Raw genomic sequence first — 19,031 nt, 5'->3', positions numbered from 1 at the left:
GAAAATGTGCAAAAGCTCAGTTTTAGTCTTGATTTTGACTTTTTTTTTAGTCTTGATTTCGCCACTTTTGTTCAATTTTGATCCTGTTTGAAGAAAATTGCTCCTGTTTTTAGTTTAAACTTAATATCACGTACTATAATATTGTTATCGCATGATTCAAGGCGGTTATCGAATGTTGCAATCTCTCATATTGTGCAGCTCTCGTCTTGTCTTCGGGGAACAGATTTTACGCAAATCTTTCCCCCCGAATCTCTTGCATTTTTAGAGGCATCAAAGAAAAGAAAAGGAAAAAAATCATTTTAGCATCGGCAGAAAAAAGCTCAAGTCTCCGCAGGGGAGAAGAGAAATGTTACATTATCTACTTTCAACGCAGCTTTTTTAAACGTAAGCCAGGTAACAATGCTCAAAAATATTTTTCTAGCAATAATACTTTCTACTGTCATGACCTTGTACATTAATGTCTATGCATACAGAGACTTTCAGTGTACACATTCCTTCACCTAGAGTCACCCTTACGAAAACAAACGGGTGGAACGGAACTTATTTTTTCTTCTGATAATATAAAATACAACTTCTCACACAATGATAACAGACGGCTTTGTGAATAAAGTGTTGTCCACTCGTAGGTTTTAAACTGACACAAGCACTTAACATTTCTCCAACACACAAACCACAAAGTGAACAGTCACCGAATATCAGCAGCATGTTGTAGTAGAGTAGATTTTTAAAACCGCGTGCAGATAATTGTTATTTGTTAAGAACGCAACTTCAGGAATAGCAATAGATTATTTATAAGGCTAAAAAATACAGAAAATCAAGAAAATATATTTCTGAAGCGATTGAACCGATGTAACGAGCTTCATCCCTGCACGCATTGTGGACTGGGAGCGGGTGAGGCTCAACGCAGTTCGACGTGGGCCAAAGTCACCAAAATTAAATAGGAAAAATATTAGTTTGTTATAATTTCTTTATGTCCAAGTAATTTTTTAGTTTAAATCTAATATCAGTCTTCTATCAGAGGCAGTCTCCTCTACTTCACTTCTGGCGATCCTAGAAGGGAAAGAAGAAAAGGAACGCTCAGTTTATGACATGAAATAAGCCGATAAACACCAATATAAGAGAGATTGAGAGATGAGAAAGGAGACCGACATGCAGTATCCAGTGATTCCCAACCATTTAGGGCAGATTATTTAAAGTAAAATGCACTTTGACCCCATACACGGCACCTCTTACTCAAACATGCTACATCAAAAACATTTCTATGAACGTTACATTGCTTGTAGTAACCCCAGGTCCCTGTACATCTGGTTGGGAAGCACTGCTATACATGAGTGATGAAATATGAGCCGTTACCATGGCAAAATCAAGTCTCTGAACTGTGGTAGAGATTTAAACATCAGCAACTGGACTGTATTGATGACGTAAAACGGACACGTATTCATTTGTTTTTATTTGGTTGGGTCAGCGCAGGTTCATCAACACACATGGGACTCGTGCTTGTAAACATGTCACGCCAGATTGTGCCACGGGCTAATCTGCGCATTCACAAACACACTCTCATTTATCCCGGCCTATTGTGCTTCTATTCAATGGTAGGGGAAACCGGAGTACCCAGAGGATGGAACCTGGGACTTTGGGGACTGTGTAACTGCTCCACCACTGGGCCACCTTCTCTGTGGAATCAGTCTTATGACTTCAAGAACAAGAGAAGCTTCTGAAGACGGAAGTGAGATGTTCTCATCTTAAATCAACCCTGTCCAGTCATTGAAATTTACATCTCTACATCAATCTGTGAATGGTGAATAATCCTAAAAATGGAGACTATAATGGGCTCAGTCATGGGATACGTTAATGAATCTTATGCAGAACTAAAATAGCAGAATCCTTTACCTGATCAATTCGGGATCTGGTTGGTATCGAGGCAGGTTCATAGCTCTGTTGGAAATTATTGATGATTATTTCACTAATTTTAAACAGTCACAAAACAGAAAGCACACTCTGTAGAAACCGTACCTTTTTGACCACCTCTTCCTCCTCCTGCTTCTTCTCGTAGTGGGAGAAGTCGTCAAAGATGGAGGTGGTGTGTTTGTACTGTGCGATGATCTTGAGCACCTGCTTGGCCTTCTCCAGAGGAACCTCCTGTGTGTCGCGCGAGTTGGTGACCGGTTTGTTGTCGTTGTTCTCCAATCGAATGTGGCGCAGCTGGCTATTAGGCACGTCCTTTACAAACAACCAGTTCACGTCAAACTTGCCCTTCCACTTGTCCTGCGCCCAGACGCCAGCGCTGGTGCCATAGTCCACGGGCGAGCGCATCTCCGCCACGCCACAGAAATGCCCGCTGCCGTTGACGCTAAACAACAGGTACACGGGCCCTTTCGAGTTCATTGACCTAAACGCCGAGTCCAAGCGCTTGTTCCCGTGCTCCGTGCTGCACCAGATTGAGTATTTGATAGAGCGGTGAATGTCGTCCTCCGAGTAGCTCTTTATGATGAAAACACGTCCGTTCTTTAGGTTCCAATCAAAGTCCTTGGGGTTGTAACTGTGGGACGCTCTGAGCTTCTCCAAAACCGGGTGGGACTCCGATCCGGCATCGGGCCCGGAGGGCATACCCCCCAGTCCCGCGCCTCCGTTCCCCACACTCCCGCCGTTAGATGAGCCGCTGCTGTCTAAACTGCCTCCCCCGTAGCACAGGTTCCGGTTGCGCGGGGCCACCCAGCGAGTCTGCGGTGGCGGGGCGGGGTTGTGGTTCTGGTAGGACTGGGGAGGGCCTGGCATGGTCATCTGTTGCACCAAGGACTGGGCTGACTGAATGGACTGCTGCAGAGGTGGGATCAGACTGGTGTGGGAGTGAAGGGGCGGGGGGTGGTGAGGCGGCAGAGGGGGCAGCACTTTTGCGGCGGGACCCTTGTTGTCCCATGTGTCAATGTCCATGGAGTGCTTTAGAGGCGGCGGAGGCAGGATTCCCCCAGCTATGGCCGCGATGGGTTTTGACTTAATCTTCTGTTGTTGCAGCTTGGCGGGTTTGCTCGCTATCGCGGCCCAAGATGTCGGCTTCGGAGGGGGCATCCCTATAGTGGTGCCTCCGTTTCCCGTCTGGACAGTCGCTATACCCGGACCTCCGCCAATGACTGAACCCGCTCCCTTCACACCCGAGCCACTGCCGGTCACATCTCCACCGATTTTTAATCCCAGCATGCCCTGCTCCAGACTGTTCATGCCCGGCGCCTTGTTCAGGGTGTCACTGTGGAAGCCTGTCTGCCCATCAGGCACCAGGGTGCCCCCGAGTGAACTCGGGGGGTAACTGTAACTGCCCCCATACGCTGAGCTCTGAGTCTGCTGGCCCTGCGACCCACTCGTCCCCCAGGCCGAGAAGGCTGGGTTTTCCGGGAAGAAGTTAAACCTGTGGGGGTAGATGCTGCTGCTGAGGCCTCCGGGCTGCCCGAACACCGTGTCATGCATGAAGTGATGGTCTCCATTGCTGAGTGGTGCGTAGGGCGTAAGGTAAGGGATCGGCGGGTCCCCTCCAGTCGACCAGGGAGCCTCACTGAGCGGATAGGGAAAACCAATGGAGGGAGCATAGTAGCTGGACAGGTACGGGTCCGTCATGGATTGGTAGCTGTTATTCTGCAATTGAATGAAAGAGAATGTTGATGTTGCCAAAAATGGAAGATTATTTCAACATATAAAACATGTGTTATGGCAAACCTGATTGGACTGGCCCGAGAGATACGGCTCAAAGTCATTGTCATGCATTGTATCCTTTTGATGAAGGGAACCATTTTGAACAGACACTGGAAAAGCTGCAAGAACAAAGTGAAAACACATTAATCAATGATCACAAAAGACAACAAACAAGTGAGCGGCCGTGTTTTGATTCTTAAGAATATGCTTCTCAGGATGAGTGAAGGCGAGTGGTGTCAGGCCTCGGGAATGTGCACAATGATACTTAATAACTGTAATACTGTAATTACACAATATCATCTGATCTTATTTTTACACTTCAAAGCAGAATCACTAAAAGTCTAAACCCTGGCACACACACTGAGAAGCCTACGTGTGTGTGTTTTGCATCTTACCTTTGCTCGCATCTTGCCCCTTTGATGTCTGTGGAGGGCAGAGTGGAGAGAAACACAGGCAAAAGACGTATTAGCATCGACACAGCGGTGCGTAGCAAAGATCCAATCATTTGTACAGCCATCAGAACCAGTCACTTTTGGCTAGGTGGCTAACAAACTGACAGCACCATCTTATGTAAAAGTAGGATGCACACAGCTCGCATCTCTCTCTGTGACACGCATTCTAGCAGCTTACCTGAGGGTCTATGCTCGTAGCCGACATCATTCATTCAGCAGGTGTGGTTTTTATGGACTTACAGCCCTGACGAGATGCAATGTGTAGAAGCTGCAAAGAGGAGGAGGAGGAGGAGGAGGAGGGGGGGAGACGAAAAAAAAACTCGGCGGCGGATGCTAGAAAGAGCAGCGGCTAACGTGAATGAGCCTTTTTGCTGGTCCGCGTTAGTTTCGCTGCTAACACTTTCACAGACAGTGGCAGCTCTCGGTCGGACTGTGGGCTCCGCGCGGACAGTTTGCTCGCCGTAGCCGTGCTGCTGCCACTGTGAGAGGTGCTGTTGTCGACATTAATCCCGCAGGGCTTTCGATCCGCTCCGACCCTCGCGCCGATAAACGAATTCCGCTCGCAGCCTCGGTGGTGGTGGCCCTGCTCACTGGCCCCAATGGTAGCTTCATCCGGGACACACGGGGGCGGAAGAGATGCGCGGTGACGTGAGCACGTTCTCCCGAGCGGCGGCGTCGCTTCGGTTTGGCTCAAACTGTTCGCTTTTTCAAACTGAGACGGTAATTTTTTTGAAGCCTCTTTGGTTCGTTGTTATTGACTCGATTGACTTGTGTAAAGCTTTTCATTTGCTTTTAAGGTAATTGTGAGATTTATAGGAATAGCTAAATGAAGCCTTCTGATGGCTTTAAAGGGGGGGTATTATGCAAAATCAACTTTTTCAAGCTTTAAATTACATCATGTTATTATGTTATTCCCTCATTAAAAACATGCCTGAAGTGTTGCCTTGGCACATTCACGTATTTTTGAGTAATCTGCAAAAACTCTGATGGCGGCCATTTTAGGGATAGGTTTGCCTGAGTCCTCCTAGGAACACCCCCACCTCCTGGAGACGCCGAGCTTTCGTCACCAGCCGAGTAACCAACCACTGCCCCTCAGCAGAACCCCCTCCCCACTGATGCCACAGACAGTGTGTGGAGGGGGCGTGTCGGAAAGAGTCAGAGGCTCTTAAAGAGACAGAGGCCAATTTCAAGACATTCACTACAGCCATTTTGAGAGAGCAATTTTATACAAGGCAGTTATTCTAATTTACTGCATTTACAGACCAACAGAAGGTTTCGCCATCATTGTAGTGTGTTATAGACTGGTGCTATGTGATTGAAAAAAGCATAATACCCCCTCTTTAAAGGAATAGTTCACCGTTTTTCCATACTGAGATATGTTCTTACCTGGTCTGTGTGCGTGCCCTCAGTCACGCAAAACGACCAAAGATGTTGTTTGCGTTTGGCTAATCCCAATGTATTCCTATAGCTCCAAACGGAGTGTAGAAGCGACCAAGCTCTTCCACAGGCCCGCACACAGACCAGACAGGTGCGTATCAACTCGTCTAAAGAACTTATCTCAGTATGGAAAAACAGTGATTTATTCCTTTAAAGATGCATTATGGGACTTTTCACGTGGAAAAAAGTGTATTTGACCATTAAGTAACCCAGCGGCTGTGTGTGGTTAGAATGGCCCCTTTATTTTTCCATCATAAGATAAAATAAGCCTTTATTGATCTCACAATGGAGAAATTCCCTTACATCACCTCTCAAGAAACAATCAGATTAGGCAAAATAGACAGGAAATGTGTAAACAAGAGGTATCTTACATACAATGTGTGAAAAATAAACTTTAAAATACTTTAAAAGTGTAAACAATAAAAAATCAAATTAGAACAGACTATGAATGTAGAATATAAAAGTGTCATAGTGGCCTCATTTACGCTCCAGGACTAAATGTTTGTTTGTTTGTTGTTGTTGTTTTTTTGGGGGGGAGAAACAATCTCCATTGTGGAGGTTTTTTTGGGGGGAGGCAAGGGGGTTGGCATGGCGATATACAGGCAGATATATTAAAGTATAGTCCTATATCAATACAAAACAAGCTGGAGACATACCCACTCCTGTCACGTCTTAGGTGAGCTGAGCCGCTCACAGCCAAGGCACTGCTTCTTTGCTTATTTGTATATTTATGGGTATTTTTCAATAACGAAAATATCTGTCACAAAATAAATGCTTGTATTTCAATTTTATTTATTGGATAAAATTCTACATGGTGTGGCTTTAAGTACTTTAATTTGATGTATTTAAAAAAAAAAAACCCTCTGTAATAGTGTAGTTAAACATGTGTTATTATAGTAAATGTTAAAATCATAGAAATATATCTAATAGAGGTCGACCGATAGGGGTTTCTCTAAGGCCGATCACCACTGATGTTTTTTTATTTAAAAAAATGTCTCGTCTAATCCCGTGTATGATGCTTCTAAACGTGTCAGTGTTGAACTGTGACAGCAGGGGGCGCTGTATGAGGGGCAAAGGGCTGATTTATTCAAGACATTCATGTTAAGTATATACTTCAGATGGAGCTTGTTTGAAAGACAAAAATCAGCAGATTCCAAAACAAAAAAAGGATCTCTATTGCATATGTTTCCTAAATTATACGTAAAAGTTGACAACATAAAATATATGAAGTAGGTGAACAAACACTGCAATGTTTCAATAGGAAGTCTTTGTCACTTTTGGTTCCAGGGCTGTCAGCCTGTTCTCGGCCGATAACCGATATCGTAAAACACCAAAATATCGGTCTAATCGGTCGGGTCCGGGTCGGGTTGATAGGCTAATATCGGAGTCTGCGAGCGTCATAGATGCCACCGTGTGGAAAGTAAAGACGCCGTGCTAACCACCTGCACAGCTGCTGGGAAACTAAAAGGTAAAATAAAATCAAGTTGTTGTTTTTTTCAATAAAAAGTTCCATAATGCACCTTTAAGTTGACGGTATGAAAGGTGTGGAATAAAACAAAACACAGTGTAAGTGTACAGTAAGAGGACATTGTGAAAATAGTGCTAAGCCCGGCTCAGTGAAACATTAAAGCTTGAGGTAAGCAACAAAATGATACATTTTATTATGTTTCAATAATAAGAACATTACAGTGTGAACACTAGATTTATTATATCAAAAACATGATAACTAAGAAGCACAACATTATTTACAGCTATGGCATATGTTTCGAGTGCAACATAATCTCATACAATGGCTCATTATGTGACAACATGTCTGAGGTAAATACGTGTTAAAGGCTACACATCACACAGTGGATCCAGTGAACTTTAGACTTAAAGGCCCTGAGCCTGATTTAGTAGTTTTGTCCTTCAGTATATTGTAAAAGCAGACATTTGTGTAAAAAACAAATATCTTCATGCCTCTAATTCTAAAGCATTTTTTATGAGCTTAGCAGGAGAATGTTTTTATTACATTACCGTGACATCGTGTTCCCTCAACGACAAGTGCTTATAAACATCCCATAAACTCGTGTGAAGAAGTGAGATGTTCAAAATGCATTGAGAATAAGTTTGAACCACAATTAACAATTTTAAATCTATGTTTGTAGACACATACAGAAAAAACAAAAACAGGTCTAGGGCCTTTAATAGTGCTGTCATTTTTGGGCGGCTCCTTTGTTTTTGCGTCCCTTTGGCTTTCAGAAACATCCCTCTCCTTCTCCTTGTTGATTATTTGAAATCTAACAGAGAAAAGAAGAAAAACATTATGAGGAGAAAAGTAAATTGACTCCAAATGTAAAGAAAAAGAACCTACGAACTAAGTACATACCAATACACACTAGAAGAGCAACTGAAAAGGTTTGGACGGGTGATGAAATTCAGGATTAAAATTAACTGAACATAAATGTGGAAAAGGAAAGAAAAGAAATCATATTCAAGCATCAAAAGATAAACAGATATTAAATGAAATTGAAAACATTATTTAATTTAATGAAAAGAACAGTTAATACTTACAGTTGTCGTCATCGTCTGCAAAGGCATTGACCACATAACAGGCATGAACAAAACCCAGGAGCTGAAAAACAAACAGTAAGATAAAGATGAATTAAAAGCTTTTAATTCAATCCTTTAAGTCTCTTTTTGCATTGTTTTTAATGGTGAAGGATTGTTGTTTATAAGCTTCTTCTCAGCATGTGTTGAGCTTGGCTGTGCCCAGGCCCGGCTCACCTAACCCATAAGTTTACTAGAAAACGCTGTATTAGGAATCAATTAAAAAAATCTGAAGTTAAAGGGACTAGATGCAAGTTGGTCATTTTATACTCACTACTGCCACCTCAGGTCTTACATGTAACTGCAGCTTCTATATTAAGCTTGAAAATGACGGCACTTCTGACCCAAATTAACACCTTTTTGAGTGACAGGGCAGGATTTTAGAGGCCCAGGGGCCAAATCCGGCCCTCCAGCACAGCACCTCTGGCCCTCAAGATGATTTTGAGAAACATTATTACACAAATCAGAGACTACTTTTAACATTATTAGAGTTAAATGGGAGAAAAAAGGGTAGAAATACTGTCAATGCACCCAATTAGGTCATTTATTATGGCATTTGAAAGAAGTGCACTGGAAAAAGAATAATTGTTTTAAGGTAGAAATTACATAAATCTACTTGAATGAACAGATTCAATCTAAGGTTTGAGTAGATTTGTTCTGGTCTTAGATGAGATGAAATCTTTAGTTGTAGTTATTAAAATGCATAATTTTAACATTTTCAATCTCCGTACAGTCCCTTTAATGGTCACATTTAGAAAATCGCAAAAGCTGCAACTGTTTTGGTAAAATAAGTTCCTTTGCTAACAACAAAAAACCCCATCTCCATGTGTTTCTATAATGTAGGCGTATAAAACTGGCTAATCTTGTAGTTTATGTCTTTCCAAACATGTGTAGAGTGAGTCCCGTGTTCAGTGTAGAGTTTCCAGCCTTAACATTTGTGAACACTCGAATATGAAATAAAATATGAATTATGAAATACGGACCAGTGTTATTGTTGTTAACGAAAATAGTTAAAGTTATTTTTGATGACTAAATTGGACTAAACTAAAAGCTTTTTATGATGTCCAGATATTTTAGTCAACTAAAATAAGACTAAATGAAAATGAAAAGGAGAGACTAAAATCATCCAAACTTCTATTGACCGTCTGAAAGAGCCTCATATCATGTAAATTCACTGCCAAAGGATCAGCTCTGAGCTTTGTTCATGACAAGATTAAATATGATTATAATGAATATTATCAATGCAAAGTCGACTTAATTTGTCCTAAATTTAGTCGACTAAATTTACTTGCCATTTTAGGCGAAATTTTTTTGACTAAAATTGAATTACATTTTGGTCAAAAGACTAAGACTTAAACTAAATTAAAATATGTTGTCAAAATTAACACTGATGGACAAGTTCAAATATGATTTAAGTATATTTGCAACAGTTGTCACAGAGAAATGGCTATTGTATTCAGCACATTGTTCAGCACGAGATGAAAAGCAGTGAACTATTAAAGTACTTTTGAATTACAATGCAGCCAATTCCTACTATTGAAAACAATGTTTCTATATACTATACTATACTTTCTGTATACTATATCCCTGTATTGTTGAGTGGAGCCACTCACTGAGACGAGGAGCTGGACGGTGCAGTGCAGGACCTCGATGTACTGGTACTCGAGCCAGCAGCGCAGCACAGTGGTCAGCTGTGGGTTTTGCTGGTTTGTCCATCCGTCAGAGGGCAGGGAGTCCAGGTCACAGGCCGGGCCGTTCTCCTTCCACCAGGAGCGATGGGACGATATGCCGAGCGTCAGAGTGTCACTGTCCTACGAAAACAAACAGGGTGAAAAAATCAAATCTGATGTATTGTTATGACACGAATGATCTCTGTGAAAAGAGAAAAAGAGAGAAATCTGAGATGAGGCACTTTCCTTGAATAGCCGGGTTTCAAATTACATCACAGCATAAAATAGTTCTGTAAATTTGATGGGGGCAGAAGGTACTACTACTACTTCTAATACTGCTACTGCTGCTGTTACTATGCAACTTTTGTATTGTAGTAGAACAGGGGTAGGCAACGTCAGACCCGGGAGCCAAAACCGGCCCTCCATCATCAAACTCTGGCCCTCGAGATGATTTTGAGAAACATTATGGCGCAAATCAGAGATCAAATGCCTTTTAAAGTGCTCTAGAAATGTGAAAAATACTGTCAATTCCTTAAAATGGCTTATCAGAGCACCCTTTTAGGCCATAATCCTAAAAGAATACTCTAAGAATACCAAGAAATGACTTAAATCTACTTGAATTAAGAGATTAAATCTAAAGATTAGATTAGAAGAGTAGATTTGGTCTGGCCTTAAAGCAGATAAAACCTATTCTTGCCAATGGAACAAGCACAAGTGTTTACTTAATTCAGATTATTTTGTATAATTTCCAGTGAAAAATAAAACATTTTTACAGTAAAAGTTAATTTGGGGGATTTCTATTTGTTCCATTGGCATTGGTGTTTTTATCTGATCTTAGATTAGTTCAAACAGACTCAAATTTAACATAATTTTTTTTTATTCAGGTGAATTTTAATAATTTATCTAATTTAATATGGACATTTTCCAGTGTGTATGATGTACAACACTGGCATATGTAGAAAGTGACGCTTTACTAATTGCTTTAATTGGAGGGTCCGGCCCTTGGTCTTTTGACGATGAAGAAACCCGGCCCTCCACCGACCCCTGTAGTAGAATATACTCCACAAAATGGTGAATGCAAATGATCTGAGAACACAGCCTCCTGCCCCATAAGAGACTAACTTTGGAGGGTTTCATTTGTCATACAGGAGTTCTCCATCTGGACTCTGTAGTTTAAACGCATCACACTTTCAGTAATGGAACGATTACAGCTCCGTGTGCAGTGGTTCATGTTGTGTGACCAACACTGACTTTATCTTTAGGGTCAATCTGTCCTGTGGTATTTGTGACAACTTCATGACAGGGCAGTTTGTTCTTCCTTAGATTATACGTATCTGATATTAAACTGTCTGTTTGTCAGGATGTCATAATACAATTAAAAAGTACAAACAAACTTATTTTTTCTTACAGCTTCCAGTTCCTGTACCTACTAGGGATGGGACAATGATGAAATTTGGGGTCACGATTATCTTAACTGCGATTAACGGCATTATCACGATATTTGCCTGTGGTTTAAAATGATGGGGAGAGGGCAATTATTAAATATTCCTATAATAAGGAAAAAAACTGACTAGATTAAGGCTGTGTAGAGCTAGTACAAGAGGTGGAGTAGCCTAATCAAAAGGTAAAAAAAAGTCTGAGGCCTTCTGTTGTATGAAAAATGATAAAAAATAATAATTGTGTATACGTGTATATGTGTGTACTCATTGTTTATATTGTGTGTGTATTTTTGTCTGGTTTTCTGATCACATGTGACTTCTGATCATGTGATCTCATTTTACATTTTTATTTGGGATCACAATTATCTTGGCCAAAATAATTGCGATTAACGATTTTATCACGACATTTGCCTATGGTTTAAAAAAATCACTGAAACTGCAGAAATTATGGGGATTGAGCAATTATGAAATATTCCTATAATAAGGAAAAAAATGACTAGATTAAGGCTGTGTAGAGCTGGTGCAGGAAGTGGAGTAGCCTAATCAAAAGGTCAAAAAAAAAAAGATTGGACAGCCTACGAGTTCATAAGAGCATAGGAATTAGCACCAGGTGTGTCCCTTTTAAAATGAGATCACATGATCAGAAGTCACATGTGATCAGAAAACCATAGCCTGGCTAACACCAGACTAAAATCACAAGTGATTTTTTTTAAATCCGTAAATAAACTACAAGCTTCCGTATATCGAATAGCGCGTCATCGTCTTGCGTCCCTCCTCGCTCTGTGATTGGTTCCCAAATCCACCGGAAAATTTGGGCCATGGTCCCCAGGCTGTTGTGCAGTTCGAAATAATTCGAGCGCACACAGCAGCATGGCGTTAGCCAGGTTAAGAAAACCAGACAAAAATACACACAAACTATAAACAATGAATATATACACAATTATTATTTTTAATCATTTTTCATACAACAGAGTGCCTCAGACTTTTTTTGACCTTTTGATTCGGCTACTCCACCTCTTGCACCAGCTCTACACAGCCTTAATCTAGTCCATTTTTTCCTTATTATTGCAACGCTGGCCCAGTCTTGGAAGAGCACCTGTTTGCCGGCCTTCTACTACAACACGGACCCATGTGTTAATTGTGACAACATATTTTAATTTAGTTTTAGTCTTAGTCTTTTGACGAAAATGTAATTCAATTTTAGTCTAGTTTTAGTCGACTAAAATTGCAAGTAAATTTAGTCGACTAAATTTAAGACGAATTTAGTCGACCTTGCATTGAAAATATTCAATGGAATATATATAAATATGGAATAAATTACACGTAGACCTTAAACGATGTCCAAATATCAGACAGTTTAAATATCAATACAAAGAATGGATATTCTCTAAGTATGTATCGGAAGAAAATCTCTGACTTTTCATGTTCAGCTGTTGCAAACCTGATGTTGATTGGTAGTATTCACACTGTATATGACAACCTGATTTAGATCACAGTGCTCAAATTATTGTTTTAAGGAAGCCTAAAAAGTAAATAGGAAAAGAGAATGACAGTACTTAAAAGGGGTGGGACTAAATAAGTGTTTACTTCCCCCCCCTCCTTTTCGGACAGCCTAATTTAAAATGTGCAAAAGGTAAAACAAAAATGTTTGTACTAAGATGTAAATGTATTGAGCTGCACGTCTGAAACTGAGCTCACAACTGCCACAATAATGGCAGGTTGTATTTTGAGTACGTATGAGTTTGTGTTTTTATGTTTTGTTTATGGTCCGAATAAAGATTATTCATTCATTCATTCATTCATTCATTCATTCATTCATTCATTATAATCATATTTAATCTGGTTCCTCTGCTTCATGGAGCTTCTCCCACATGAACAAAGCTCAGAGCTGCTCCTTTGGCAGTGAATTTACATGATCTGAGGCTCTTTCAGACGGTCAATAGAAGTTTGGATGATTTTAGTCTCTCCTTTTCATTTTTATTTAGTCTTATTTTAGTCGACTAAAATATCTGGACATTTTAGTCATAGTTTTAGTCTCATGAAAAACTTTTGATTTAGCTTTAGTCCAATTTTAGTCGTCAAAAATATCACTTTGACTAAAATTAAGACTAAATATTTTAGTCGATGAAATTAACACTGCACGGACCCGCAGAAGCACTCACGTTTCCTGCTTTCAACTGTTAAATATTCCTCTTCATTGTCTGCTGTAAATGTCATATTGAGACATTAAGTAAGTATTTAAAGGCACACTGTGTAACATTTTCGGACTATACTGTTGTCATCAATACAAAACATGCAGCTAATGAGCAGCTCGACACAGAAAATGCTCTTTCTGCAGTGGGTGATCAAAGAATGTAATATAGGTGAGGAACTAACTGACTGAAATCTCAAATACTGCTGACTTTAGTTACCGACACTGGTTGTCTGATGGATTTAGCGATCATCTTCTGGCACGATAATCACGATATTATTGTTTATCGTCCCATCCCTAACACTTACTGAGCAGTAACATGAACCTGACATCGATTTTAAAGGCGTGCAGAAGTAAATGAAATGTTTTTTTTGTTTGTTAATGAAAGGTTTCCCGGGTGCATGAGCAGAGCGTCTCACAGTGAGCAATGTCTCTAATTATGACCAACTTAACGTAGCTATTAGACGTACCTTTGAAAGTCCTCCCAAATCCAAGTAGAGGCAGCAGACAAAGACATTCCAGCCAAGCCACAGCAATGTCCACAGCAAGTACTACAGGGAACAGAATGAGATGGATGGTTACCTGTGCTTCGTAGTAATTAACAAGCAGCTAAACTCAGACGATATTTAAAAGGTTTGTCACCTCTTGCATAGAAATAGGTAAAGCGCAAGCTCGACGCTGAAGATGTCAGTGTGAATCAATCACCACATGGAGGGAGTGAGAGATGCCACAGCAGATCGACAGAAGCCAAATGAGTGTTCTACATTGTCTTGATTTGTTTGGACACTGACACTGGTGAGAGCAAACCCTCTGTTGTGATTTGAGCTAACTTGTTCATGGTTAATATCTATCTATAACTGGGCCAATACAGGAAAAATAAAATCTTTCAATATCTTCTCTGTCAGTGCAAATGAACTACAGGTTTTGCTAAAATTTTTTTACATAGTTTTGACTTGACTCTCACATTCTACTTTTGCACATTTTAAGTTATCGTCTGTTTTTTATTTATGTATGTCCTCTCTCTGGCACTAAAAAGAGTGAGCACATAATGTTTTAAAGTCCTTACACTGGCTCCCTGTCTGTCGCCGTATAAACTTATCTCTTATTTGTTTTTAAATGTCGTCGCGGCCTTGCACTTTCGTATCTGTCCGACCTTCTTCAGCCTTATTTTTTTCGATTGAGGCCCAACATTGTGAACCTTAGACCGAGTCACTTTCTGTGAAGTCGGCTCTTAAAACTTATCTGTTCGCTGTAGTTTTTCATTCTTTTTTGGTTTTATCTTGTTTGCCTGTTTGTACATTCCTTGTATTTTTCTGGCCTGTGTACTCCTATTTCTTACTGTGACTTTTTGCTCTTTTGTTCCTCTTTGTTTTTTAAAGTGCATTATAAATAAAGTTTGATTGGATTGAATTTAACCAAAGCTAATTGTTGGCTGTTTGTTTAAAAAAAAGTGTAAATCTCAGATGGAAGAACTCAGAGATTTTCCTTTGCTGATATATTGTGCTATGTTACATTCACTTTAATTGCTGCTGGTGAATATTTCTAACACTCCGCTGCCTATTCTATGCTAACTCTAGTATATATATATATTTATTTAGCATCTTATAATCACCCCTCCTGGAACCGCCACCTTAACGTGGTGGAGGGGTTTGAGCACCCGAATGATCCTGGGAGCTCTGTTGTCGGAGGCTTCGTGCCCCTGGTAGGGTCTCCCAGGGCAAACAGGTCCTAGGTGACGGGTCAGACAAAGAGCGGTTCAGAAGCCCCTTATGAGAGACCAACAGGCCTGGTTAATCGTGAGGCCGTCCTTCTGTGGACCCACCACCTGCAAGAGGAGCCATAAGGGGCTGCTGCAATGTGACGACCCGGAAACGGAAAAGTGGAAGAAGATGGATGGATCTTATAATCATCCTTTTTTTACTAACTAAGAATTCAGGGTGTGCCGACACAGTCTCGATCTCTATTACTGTGTAACAGGCGTCCCTCACCATGACGACGTATCGGGATCTGTACTGGATGGCGCCAAACAGGCCCAAGATCACCATGACGACCTGCAAGAAGTTGACCATGATGGGAGCCCACTGGTATCCGAGAAAGTCGAACGCCTGCCTCTCCAGAGCCGTGATCTACAGAGGACACGAAGCAGCACAGTTAGTACAAAACACTCTTGAACTCAACTTAATAAACTTAGTTAGGGATGACAACTTTATATGAAAATGGAACCAAAATCACAATATGAACGGTCACAATTGGCAAAACTTATATAAGGTTTTAAATCTATGTAAACGCTCTTCTGTTAACACGAAAAACATTAGTACTAATGCAACAGATGGTTACTTTTTACTATATCGAATGAAGGACTTTTTAAAAAGCTACATAAGTGAGGACTGTTCCATGACACATTTACTTAAAGGGGGGGGTATTATGCAAAATCGACTTTTTCAAGCTTTACATCATGTTATTTATAAGATGATACTTTATCGATCTCACAGATGGAGAAATTATGTCATTCCCTCATTAAAAACATGTTGCCTTGGCACATTCACGTATTTTTGAGTAATCTGTAAAAACTCTGATGGCAGTTTACAATGATCATTGTAGTGTGATATAGACTGGTGCTATGTGATTGAAAAAATACTTTTTTACTATACCTGAAGCAGCTAATCCAGATAATTTGGATTAATTGATTAATGGATTAATTAGCAGTCAATTATTATTTATTCCTTAACCAGACATATATGAAAAAGTGGTCTTTCAATATTATGGAGTTGTGTGCTTATATGTTTTTGTTTTTTGGGTTCTAGGGATAATAATAAGGGAAAAAAATAAAAATTGGAATCATTACCCTAACCCAATGGTTCCCAAAGTTAGGGTTGGGACCCCTCTGGGGTTTGTGATGTAATGAAAAGAAAATTGCTACTGTTTTTAGTGTATTTTTGAGTGTACAACAGCATGTAATTTGTGAAAAACATTCAAATGCTTAAAACAAACTGTTTAAATATATATTAACATGATATTCAAATGTTTTTTCTTCCTTAAAGGGACTATATGGAATTTAAAAATGTTAAAACTAAGTATTTTCCTCCCTCTACATATTCCAGCCATGTCCTAATGTGGAGAATGAGCCTGTTCACCACAACTGCCTCTAAAATCCTGCACTCAAAAAAGGTGTTAATTCGGGTCCGAAGTGCCGTCATGCACGAGCTTAATATAGAAGCTGCAGTTACGTGCAAGACCTGAGGTGGCAGAAGTGAGTATAAAAATGACCAACTTGCATCTAGTCCCTTTAAAGTAGCATACAATGCAATAACTGTATACATTGGGGGTTCCCGAGCAGTGTTAAGCAACATATTTCAATTTAGTTTTAGTCTTAGTCTTTTGACGAAAATATAATTTGATTTTAGTCTAGTTTTAGTCGCCTAAAATTGCAAGTAAATTTAGTCGACTAAATTTAAGACGAATTTAGTCGACTTTGCATTGATAATATTCATTATAATCATATTTAATCTTGTTCCTCTGCTTCATGTTTCTGCTCCACATGAACAAAGCTCAGAGCTGATCCTTTGGCAGAGAATTTACATGATCTGAGGCTCTTTCAGACGGTCAATAGAAGTTTGGATGATTTTAGTCTCTTCTTTTCATTTTTATTTAGTCTTATTTTAGTCGACTAAAATATCTGGACATTTTAGTCATAGTTTTAGTCTCATGAAAAACGTTTCATTTAGTTTTAGTCCAATTTTAGTAATCAAAAATATCACTTTGACTAATATTAAGACTAAATATTTTAGTCGACGAAATTAACACTGGTCCCGAGTTGTCAACGTCTCAATTCTTGGGGTCCCAGCCAAAAAAGTTCGGGAACCCCTAACCTAAGTATTGTTCAAGTGCTGATAGAGTGATTTTATGTTGTTTCACACATAAAAGACACGTCCAAGTGAACTAACAATGAAACAGTCACCGCTCATCTCACTCACAGAAGAATCACCCTTATCTCAGAACACATTTACATCTTGAATCTTGATTTTTGAACTATAACTGCAGTAAATTCACAGTTTCCCCCCATTGCTCACCTCGCTGTCTTATTTTTCCTGACAGTTGTCTTAGTAACGAAGCACAGGGGACAGGCCAAGATGCTGGAGGTGTTAGGTCCTCTGAGATTTAAAAGGGGGGCAGGGTGGGAAACAGAGGCTGGGGGCAAAGTGGGCGCAACCCTTTATTGTGGCGGCTCTAATGGAGGGCGGTGAACATGGGAGCATCTGTATGTGGCTTAACAACAAGTACAGAAGCTTATAACAGAGATTTGATACAGCTTCATGTAAGCAGCTGCTGGCCACATGAATTAATAATGAGGATGTGAGTAGAAGGTCAACACTGCCTGTATGAATAACCTGTGACATAAAATGCACTCTTAATACAAAGAAACTCCAAGTCCAAATGCATTGATGCTTAAATGGAAAAGTTATGGATCTCGTGATGAACTTGGCTCGCTCACTAAACCATGCATAACATCACAAAGCACTCGTATTTCTGCATGTTAAATTTGTTACGTGGGGACTTCAGAGGATAGAAAGCATCTTACCAACTGCAGGCAACACAGAATTATAAGCATGCACCGCGCCGAGCAGCAGCCCATCCTGATCCACTCCGGCAAATGACTGAGCAGGCTGAGTGGAAGAAAAAAAAAAACACTTCAAGTTTGTGTTTTAGCTCAGATCTTGTTCAAACACAGAGGCAAAACTTAGGAGTCTTGCAAATCCATGCCCAGATTGGAAGAGAGAGTACGCGCAGCAGCAGCGGTGCAACACGCAGTACCTCGTGAGGGGAAAACGAGTCTTTCCCCGAGTGAGTGAAGGGAGTGCGGTCAGGGGGAGGGGCGGGCTGCGCGGAGCAAAACAATGCTGGAGTAACAGGGGGGGGCTCTGATGTCAAGGATGCTGGGTTTACCCGGAGCCAGCTATGCTATAAAATCCAGCCTGGCGTCTAATAAAGTAGCAACATCCTCCATCAGTGCGTGGCCAAGGCTTTATCCGCTGCTTTAACATTACGCAGCGCATTCATCCATAGAGTAGGAATGCTGACTACAACATGATCTGATTATCTGGACTTTACTCTGATGGCGCACTGAGTTCAGCCATCACCTGTACCTACTGTAATTTCCTCTACTTTATGCCACGACGTGACCGAACCCTCATACAGCAACAGTGCACCGCGCGCTCTGATTGGTGGATGGTAAAAGAGTTGGGTGGAGTCGCCAGTAGGGGGCGACAGCGCGGATGAACTTCAGAGGATTAAAGTTAGATCAATGGACACACGCGCTTGTATGTTGAGTGGTTGGGTGCAGGGGCGGACTGGCCATATGTCCATTCTGGAAGAGCACAGAGGGGCCACTGGCTCTATGGCCACCAGTCCCGCCTCAACTGAGCTTTACCCAAATCTAAAAGCTAAAAAGAAAAGCATCAAAATAACGGGGAAAAGAGGATGAAAACATGAGATAAACACGGACAAAAAAAACACAACAAAAAATAATAGAAAAACGAATGAAAAATTCAACAAAAATGTGACAAAAACTCAA

At 40.6% G+C, this 19,031-nt stretch overlaps 2 protein-coding genes across 3 annotated transcripts; both read right to left on the bottom strand.

Annotated features, from left to right (window-relative positions):
* Window positions 1-120: 120 nt before the first annotated feature.
* ythdf1 (YTH N6-methyladenosine RNA binding protein F1) lies at window positions 121-4,437 on the bottom strand. Its single transcript, XM_079557813.1, has 6 exons — window positions 4,312-4,437; window positions 4,077-4,104; window positions 3,706-3,800; window positions 2,014-3,624; window positions 1,891-1,935; window positions 121-1,050 (listed from the first exon to the last, which is right to left on the bottom strand). Exons 1-6 carry the CDS (start codon window positions 4,339-4,341, stop codon window positions 1,036-1,038), a joined length of 1,824 nt encoding a protein of 607 aa, XP_079413939.1. The 5' UTR covers window positions 4,342-4,437; the 3' UTR covers window positions 121-1,035.
* A 2,831-nt stretch (window positions 4,438-7,268) lies between these two features.
* nkain5 (sodium/potassium transporting ATPase interacting 5) lies at window positions 7,269-18,282 on the bottom strand. Of its 2 annotated transcripts, XM_079558486.1 has the most exons (7): window positions 18,039-18,282; window positions 15,448-15,585; window positions 13,930-14,010; window positions 9,773-9,970; window positions 8,124-8,184; window positions 7,939-8,003; window positions 7,269-7,849 (listed from the first exon to the last, which is right to left on the bottom strand). In XM_079558486.1, the coding sequence occupies exons 1-6, from the start codon at window positions 18,090-18,092 to the stop codon at window positions 7,948-7,950; spliced, it is 588 nt and encodes a 195-aa protein (XP_079414612.1). In that variant the 5' UTR covers window positions 18,093-18,282; the 3' UTR covers window positions 7,269-7,849; window positions 7,939-7,947. The 2 variants fall into 2 exon arrangements, with proteins under 2 accessions (XP_079414612.1, XP_079414613.1); XM_079558487.1 differs by lacking the exon at window positions 7,939-8,003.
* Between the last annotated feature and the right edge of the window lie 749 nt (window positions 18,283-19,031).

Source organism: Gobius niger (assembly GCF_951799975.1).
Source record: "Gobius niger genome assembly, chromosome: 6".
Taxonomy (NCBI): domain Eukaryota; kingdom Metazoa; phylum Chordata; class Actinopteri; order Gobiiformes; family Gobiidae; genus Gobius; species Gobius niger.
The sequence above is the reverse complement of the archived record's forward strand: the minus strand, read 5'-3'. Positions and strand labels throughout refer to the sequence as shown.